The sequence below is a fragment of the Oryza glaberrima genome, chromosome 3, assembly GCF_000147395.1.
Source record: "Oryza glaberrima chromosome 3, OglaRS2, whole genome shotgun sequence".
Classification (NCBI taxonomy): domain Eukaryota; kingdom Viridiplantae; phylum Streptophyta; class Magnoliopsida; order Poales; family Poaceae; genus Oryza; species Oryza glaberrima.
Window position 1 is genome coordinate 28,616,789 of NC_068328.1, and position 9,287 is coordinate 28,626,075.

General features: G+C 44.9%; 1 protein-coding gene across 1 annotated transcript; it reads right to left on the reverse strand.

Annotated features, from left to right (window-relative positions):
* Positions 1 to 2,223: 2,223 nt before the first annotated feature.
* On the reverse strand, positions 2,224 to 6,071 carry LOC127769050 (uncharacterized). The gene is made up of 7 exons (XM_052294752.1): positions 5,140 to 6,071; positions 4,918 to 4,956; positions 4,750 to 4,820; positions 3,721 to 3,785; positions 3,548 to 3,637; positions 3,336 to 3,428; positions 2,224 to 3,077 (listed from the first exon to the last, which is right to left on the reverse strand). Exons 1-7 carry the CDS (start codon positions 5,550 to 5,552, stop codon positions 2,676 to 2,678), a joined length of 1,173 nt encoding a protein of 390 aa, XP_052150712.1. The 5' UTR covers positions 5,553 to 6,071; the 3' UTR covers positions 2,224 to 2,675.
* Between the last annotated feature and the right edge of the window lie 3,216 nt (positions 6,072 to 9,287).

Consider the following 9,287-nt stretch of genomic DNA (forward strand, 5'->3'; position numbering starts at 1 on the left):
TCTTGATGATATGCATGGCAAAAATGGAAGAGGTGACTTGGAGCTTTCTAGAGGGGACAAACGACCTACCGGATTAGCGGCCTGTGGGCTTCACCGGTTGGTGTCGATAGCTGACCCCACCACCAAAATAAAAACGTATCTGTGCCGTGCATTAGTAAATCGGACGGCACAGAAATGGTCTTGGCCCTTATCCTTTTCCGGTTATCCTGCGGATATTCTGAACCATGAACTCTCACCGTCAGGAAACGTCACATTTGTCGTTTTGTACTTTGCTCTCAATCAAAATAGCTATAGAGAAACGAATGAAAAAAAAAAAACAGAGAGAGAATTGGGCCACTTCCAGTCTAGGGACAATTGGGCCCGCGAGATTAGGCTCAACTTGTAGCCCATTACCGATTTACGCAAAAGAGGCCCATTACTGAAGAACAGGCCCAAAAAACTTTCGGCGTACAGAAGGTCGGCCTTGGAAATTCGGCCTACTATCTCTACATGGACAGTTTGGACCCACTACATGGCCCATGTATACTCAGCCCACGAATGGGCCATTCATTAATTGGGCCCGTAATTGGTGACTCGTACTCATACACAAAGGCCGAAATGGCACGCATTCACAGACTGAGGGCCAGTTTGGTTTGTGACCAATGTTGGCCTGGTAAGGCCAACATGTGTTTGTATTGAAGCCAAATTAAACTAATTTGGCTATTGAAATGGCCTATGTTATATAGGCATGCCAAAATTTAGCTTCAATCCAAACATACACAATTATTGTTGAGGTTGCCAAAAAATTGGCAAGCCTAATTTAGACCTCAAACCAAACTGGCCCTGAATTTACAGACTTTGACAGGCTGAATTTGCGCGTTAACAGGCTAAGGGCCTGTTCACTGCAAAAAAAAACTTATCAAAATTTTGGCAGGATTTCTTATATAGTTACCAAAATTTGGCAGCAAACTAAATGTAGCTATTTTTTAGTAACTTTACCAAAATTTGATAAGATTGAAAATGGCATCAAAGTGAATAGGCCCTAAATCTATAAGCACTTGCGGGGTGGACTTATGTGCCAAAATTACGGTAATACATCGCCTGAATTGAGGTTTGGATGGAGAGATGTTCCTCCAAACCTTTTTTGGGTTAATTAGATCCATATCATTATAAATACGGCGTACGAATTTTGTGCTAACTTTTGCTGAGCTCGCCACCTTTGGTGCTGGATCTGCTCACACGAGCTTGCGTTTAGCCCTTCCGCCGCTCCAGCATGGCCTCGCTGCAGCCACCGGTGCTCGCCATTGGACCCAGTGAGAGGCTGGAGATGTGGGGCGGCGATGGCGTTGGCACTGCTGCTGCGGTCGGCCAACAAGAGGGGAAGGGAGAGAGAGGAGAAGAAAAAATTATAAAAAAAAGATAAAAAAACGTTATGACAATGATATGGTTTTAATTTTGTGCCAGTTTAGTTAGCGTGGATACGAATAGATGAATTGTAATGTTCTTTTCTAAAATGGTATATTCGTAATGGCATGAAAGCAACACTAAAAAGAAGAAATTGTGAATGCATTGGATATTAAACATGAGATTTTGGGGTTAAAATCGCACGATTCTTATCACTGCACTATAGAATGTATCTCAATTCATCACCTGAAATGACCATCCTCCATCCATTTAGGCCGCTCTGGGTGGACCACCGAACGCGCGCGATGGCCTAGTCAAGGTTTCAACATTTCGATTAGTCCGCTTTGCAACAAGTCTGATCAGGTTCAAAAGTGGATACCTTCGGATAAATGAACGAAGCCCAAAAAAAAAAATAGAAGATTGATAAAAATAACTTCAAAAATGTACTTTATTTAAGTTTCAAACGTCAAATTTTGGCTAGGGCAGATGAACTAACAGGCAAGCAGACGATGAGATGCCACTGCCCACTATGCAACTTCGTCGGAACCGTTTACAGCTTGCCGCAGACTACGCAGACAGCACGACACGGTGCAGAAGAATTTAGCGAGAGATGAGAGATGAGAGATTTCTCATTGATCGTATGCTGAATTAATACATCCATCGCGCCCATTGTCCAGGAGCACAGAGAGGAGAGAAGGGACGCCGCCAACCGCCGCGTTTCCTTCTCTGCCAATTGTCCTATTCCTCCGGGTGAACGAGATCACCCAAGATTTCTTAACAAGATTTACACATCTGAGTGAATCCAGGCAAAAATAACACGATATGACGCAGGAGAACATATTTACACATCAGACAATCCAGGCAAATATATTCTGCTGCAAAATCTGATTACATTGCAACGCAGAAAACGTCTCCTCTCATCGGAGGGTAAAAGGCATCTAAATTATTGGACACCACACATGCAGCCACACAGGGCGAAACGAACAATCTTACATAGGCGTATCCCTGCAAACAAAAAGGATTCCGGGATACCAAGGGGAGGCGACAGTAGTAAGCCGACCCATCATCGCCTGGTACTACAGCAACACGTAATATAGATAGAAGCAATGCTCGTGGTATGATGTTACCAACGCCGGGAGGCCAGCAGCATCGCAGGCTTGCAGCAACGCTCGCCCTCCTCGGCTCTGCAGATGATCAAAGACCGCGTCATCACCATCGGGAGGCCGGGATGCTCATCCTGCCCCCGCGCTCCGCGGACGATCAGACTGCGTCCTATGAATGGATATCAGCTGTCAAATCCTCGGGCTCAGCCAATCCACAATGTTGTCCATGATCTTCTCCTTCTCGGGCTCGATGAGCAGATCATGAAGCAGACCGTTGTACAGATTGAGGGACTTGTCCGAGGATGAAGCTTCTTCGTACAGTTTCTGTGATCCTTGGGGATCGGTCACCATATCATCGGCACCATGCATCACCAGCATCGGGACAGTGATTCTGTGCAAGTGCTGTTGCAAATACGACGTCAGGCGTAGGATCTCGTACCCTGTTCTAACTCGGATGGAACCGGTGAACACAAGCTGGTCTGAATATTTAGCCTTCAGGGCTTCCGGGTCACGTGATACCGGTGGCCCGTTCCTGTGTGAAGCCGTGAACTGGTATCTTGGGGCTATGAGGGCAAACACAGGGGCCATGACCTACAAATAGACAGCAGAAAATATTTCTGAGATGTCTACAAAAGCCAGTTACTGTTCCATGCATGCTACTCCAGTCTACACAGAAACTAGCAGCTGTTCTCCTCTCACCAATCAGAGCAATGGAGAACACATCAGCTCTCGTTTCTAGTTTCTGCCCCAGTTAGCATAAAGCTAATTGGGACGTATTATGTATCATGTTTTATCTTAACAAGCACACCGATTAGATCTTACAGATAAGCATTTTTACAATCAGCTTACCTTTATGATTGGATGGGCAGGCTGAACACGAACAGCTGGTGATGTCAGGAAGATGCCCTCAACACAAGAATCTACCTCTGGATCAAGCATAGCCTACCAATAACAAAACACACCAACAAATTTAAGCTTATGCATTTGTGCACTCACAAGCACATGCTAATGTAGAAGTGAACACCACACCAGTACAATTCCTATGGTACCAATGAAGTTACCTTCAAAATGATGCCTCCACCAGTTGAGTGGCCAAAACAGAAGCATGGAAGACCAGGGTTTTCAGCTAAAATTTTCTTGAGATACATTTTCTACATTGAAAGAAGCATTTCAATAAGATTTTATACAAGTGGTCTCAGACAACACCAAAGGTAATAAGTTCAATTGCCCGTACCAAGTCACTGACAGCATGGTCAAGAGATTGCACGTAACCATGAAGACCATCACTTCCACCATGACCTGCATAATAGTGTATGTAGGTTAGAAAGACCAATGGGCCTATACCAAAAAACCAAATACATTACAGCCCAGTCCATAGTGAGTATTTTACCAAGGGCCATCATAGTAGATTGATTACAGAACACCCAATTTAGCCCATATAAAATTTGACAAATTCTGAATACCAGGTGGTCCATTGTCCAACTCTCTGAGAATACCATTATCATTGGTTCCTAACTACTAGAATATTGCAGTTACATGTCTATGCGCTCCAAGTTAGGTATGAAATACAGATGAAACAAAGTGGAGAATTGAAGGTATCAGTTTATATGGTTGGTTTCAAAAAGGACTGATACTGAACTGGCAATAGAGGAATTGGTAAAGTGGAATTGTTAAATGATGTTTAAATGGCACCGTGTACCCCCTAAGAGAGAATCAGTCAACGTGCCAATTTCCTCTCTTTCCTATTAGTTTTGAACCATTGGGATTTGAAGATAATTAAGCAGGAATAGGAGCTGATACACAATCAGGACTTAGGCTAGTTTGGCTTGCTACCCTACCAAAACTAACCAAAGTAAACAACTCCATCAAAATACTATCTTACTGAAGTTTGATAACCCATATATTCATCTCACAATAACATAGTAGTTTTGTAGGGCAAAACTTGCACCAACTATCCTTACTTTACCAGGTCACAGACAATATTTTCAGCAGGCCTTCGGGCTTAAAATCATTGAGAACTTGAAGATACATCAATGTCCTTGAAATGGTGATGAATTTTGAAGCCTCGTGAGAGGCTCCAGTCACCCAATTTTCTATCGACTACTTATTAATTTCTAGTATACTCAAGCCATTCGTTCAAAGAAAAAAGTATACTCAAGCCAGTAAATATATGAGTAGTTAGCTAAGGTCAGTACGGAAAATGAACACATAACACTCAAAAACAGGCAGTTGCATAAGCGAAAAGCGTTGCAATAAGACTCACCAGTCCAGTCCATCCCATAAACCTTAACACCGATGTCGTTCAACCTCCTAGCTAGATGATCGTATCTCCCACTGCCACATGAACCAAAAGGTAGGCCAACCATCAACTACCGGACAATACAATCCACCGGCTTTAAATATCAGATGGAAACTGGAGTAAATCCATTACCTGTGCTCGTTCAACCCGTGCATGACTACGACGAGCGCCCTGCGGAAGAATCAACGGACAATCTGATGAGGACACTAGCACCAAACGAGACCTTTTTTTGTGAAATGATTTAGATAGGAACAAAAAAAAAATTCAAGCACGTGTGTGAGAGGGAATCCCCCCCTGAATTCATTCAATTCATCCCTTTCACGGAAGGTCGTCATCGTCGTGGTGGTGTCTCACCTCGGCTTAATGGCGGAGGAGGATCCGTGAGGCCACCAGCACTGCGTGAACAGCGTCTCGCCGCGGTGGGTGGGGATGAGCTCGTACTCGCGGCCGGCCTCGCGCGCCCGCCGCGCGGCGATCTCCCGGCGGGCCGACGCCTGGCGCCTCGCGGCGACGATCGGCGACCCGGCGGGGACCCGCAGCACGACGGCGGCCTTCCCCTTCTTCCCGCCCGACGCGACCGAGGCGGCCACGGCGTCCGCCGCCGCCGCCGCCGCGGCGGCGCCGGGGCGCGCGCCGCGCCACCGGAAGGGCAGGAGCAGGAGCAGGGCGAGCGGCTGGAGCAAGGCGATGAGCCGCCGCAGCGCGAGCAGCGACAGCAGCGCGCTGATCCGCCCCGCCGCCTCCGCGGCCTGCATGCTCCCCGCCATCCTCCTCCTCCTCCTCCTCCTCCTCCTTCCTCCTCCACACGCGCGCGCGGCGACGCAGGCGCGGTCGCGAGGTCGTTGGTGGTGGGTCTCGCCCGCTGCCGCTCCCCCCGCCCTAGAAATGCCTCTCCCAATCCCGGATCGATCGCGCCGCCACCGCCCTAAAAATGGACCTCCTCTCCAATCCAACCTCCCGCGACCAACGAAGAGAAAAGCGAATCACTCAATCCGCAAAACCAAACAAAAAAAAGGCGGATGATTCTCTCGCTGCCTCGCGCCGATCAATCGGTCGAATTATCCTGGAACCAGATGCTCGGTGCCGTATATCGCCTCGTCTCGCGCAACAACGAGGACGTAGAAAAATTCGAAACTCCGCGCATTAATCGGCCGCTCGAAAATGAGAAAAAATAACACACAAACACAAAGAGAATTAAATAAAATCCTCGTAGGCGTAGGCGTAGGTGTAGGTGAGGTGGAGGCGGCCGCTTTATAGCCGCCCATGGAGGCGGAGGCGGCGAGACACCTCCACCTGCCTCGTCTCGCCGCGGCAGGCGCCGGCGGGGGGGGGGGGGGGGGGGGGGGGGGGGGGGGGGGGTGGTGGTGGGGCCCACGTGGCGGTCTCGGGACGTGGCGTCGAGGGGGGCTAGGGGGACGCGTGGCGGCGAGGGAGCGGAGGTGGGGCCCACCGCCGGTCGGGGGTCGGTGGGGCCAGCGTGGAAGTGGGAGGCGGGTAGAGGGGCGACCGGTCGCTGTCCCTTATCCTGCTCGCATCGGGGTGATCGGATCGGACGGCGGGGTCGTAGTCGCACGGTCGGGTCTAGAAATTTCGGGAGGATATACGAGTGTGCCTGTTGATTCGGGCTCGAGAATCGAGTTCGAAGGCAAAGGGCGGCCAGCCGTGAGCCCATGAGCCATCCGGAAATCCGGATTAGGTTAAAGGTGAGGTAGGTTATCTCGGCCATTCGCGGCGACGATATAGATAACCTCCAGGAGGGAGGCGTGCCGCTGTTCGTTTATTCCTCCTGTGCTATTTCCAGCACGTTTGTTTTGCCCCTCGACACCTTCCCCCAAATACTCCCTTATCTACTCTAACATATAAACATTTCATAGTATCGTGAATCTGGAGATAATCGAAGATCAGTAAGAAATATTGGACCGGTTCGGCTGCCATTCCCACGGCAGCGCTACGGCCGCAACGTTTGTATTATGCGGCTTGCAGCTCGCTACTGCAGCTAGCAGCCATGCAGCTGTGAAAAATACCAGCCGAACAGACCCATTACACCTGATTCTATGTTCTTACATTTTAAAACTGAGGGAGTAGATAGAAATAAATAATTCGGTGTTTACTTTACAACAACGCACACTATCACACCATCACACCCTATCACCAAAACCATATTCTTAAATTGAGCTGATATATCGTTAGACATATTTTTAAATTACACAAATATATCGTAAAATTGATGAAACAATTACAGAAACAGTTTCGTTATCGACATCTATTACATAACCTACCAATCTAGCCACATTAGCATATTATATTTTGATATTGACAAAACCGCCTCATCAGTCATCACACATGTATCGTTATTGAAAGATACATATTTACCTAAAAAATAATTAGTCGTAGATATGGTTGTCCGTGTAAATTTAGGAATAAACTTGGTTGGTAGTTTCCCTACGATGAATCTAACCATATAATTAGTTTGTAATAAAGAGCATTGTGTTTCGGTGAAAACATTTTCTTTTCCTAAAAACTGATGCCAATGCAAGTGCTTATATACGTATACATATTATACTTATATGTTGACTCCTATAAATCGTCTACGGACTATTTTTATGAATATTTTTCATAAAACATACACATATATTAAAATTAACTAAGTTATTATAGGGTTTTACTGTCGACAGGTACTGACGTAATGGACAAATGCATTTTTGTTGTAAGTGTTTTTTTTTTTTCAAAACACGCATATGCACGTGCATCACACTGTCGGGGAACGGATCTTTTCATATGCACAGTTAACAGCGACTGTAAAGACCAAAATCAGCCACCAATTACATGAAACGGTCCTGATTCTTCTCAAGCGAATCTTTTTCATGAGAGATATGTTGAGGCCAAAATCAAACACCTGATTATATTGAGTGACCCTGATCCCCCTCCTTAAACAGTTGTTAGTACTACATAGTGAGTAGTATGTTAATTAATAAACATCAAGCATTGATTTATTCTTAATTTCAGAGGTGGCATGGATTTTTTTCTGCTATTTATTTATTTCGAAGAAGTGCCAAAAGTTTCGCTATCTATCCTTGTCCCAATATCAAGTGATACACACTTTAATTGCAAAACCAATTCATTTTAACAAAGTTTATCAAAGTACCATATATTTTTTGATCTTGGGAAATCTCACATGTGAAAATTCTATGGTGCTCCTACTACTAGACATGCATCTTTTGTTGTTTGAGTATAACTAAGTCCAAATCAAAATCTCATAAAAAGAAATCTATTTTATTATCGAGGGAGAATCAGGATGATTCTGGCCCTGACAGCATGTCTACAGTATATGCAGCCTAAGAGCAAGTTTAATTCATCTATAACCAATCTAATAGCTAATTCATATAATAGTTGTTTACTATACTATTAATATATGGTCCCACCTGTCATACACACATTGTATCTTGAAATTCGTGCTGCAGCTGGCTACAGATCTGTAGCCTGCTACTTTTCTCGATCATCTTTTATCTCAATTAAATATGATTATAGCTGACTAATACTCTGCTATTGTACCTACTCTAAATACTTAAATACAAGAGTAGGCGATCGATCCGTTGCACATACGCAAGCACATGTTAATGTTTTCTCGCGAGGAGCTCGTACTGATTGATGCACGCGTACTCGTGGACTCTGTTGGTTCATCTGCCGTAAAACCGGAAGGAATTCAACCACTGATATGATCCGTATTAACAGCAGATGCCCTATTAGCCCGCCTAGTACTTGCCCCGTGCTCCCCGCTCCCGCCAAGCGAGACCGTTCTGTGATGCGCGTGCGTGACACGTTCCATAGTGGCGGAGCCGGGAGGGGGAGACCCGACTAGCGAGGGCACACTGGAAATGACTTGGACCGCTGCTACTACTTCTCCAACTGATAAAGGATTTTTAAAAAATAAATAAACTCAGTTCAAATTTGTAATAATTAATATTTAATTGATCACGTTTTAATGATTTATCTTGTTTTATGTGACACAGAGTTGCCATACGCAACACCCTAAACGAATGGTTTGGCTAGAGTTGATGGCGTCTCATAAAATATGACAGATCATTAGCATAGGATTAAGTAAGTATGATCATTATAAATTTAAAAAATAAATTTATTTATTTTTTTAAAAAAACTTCTATATAAATATATTTTAATAACACATACCGTTTAGCAGTATAAAAACTTGATAATGAAAAAGGAGTAAAGTTGCTCTATCAAACTAGGCGTCAGCCTTAGAGCTTTCATGGTTGGGCTAGTAAGCTAAAGCTAAAGCTAAAATTTGAAAAAAAAACCTAATTTTGAAGTTAACTTTAAGATATTTTCAACAAAAAATTTCATTTATAAATTAGTTTCTATTCCTAATAAATCGTTTTGGTTTATTAGAAAATATGGGCAACCGATAATGCTCAGGACCGAGGGAAACAGCTGCTAGTACGAAGTATCTTGCCACTCAGTATTTTTTAAGTATAGTTTTGACTTTT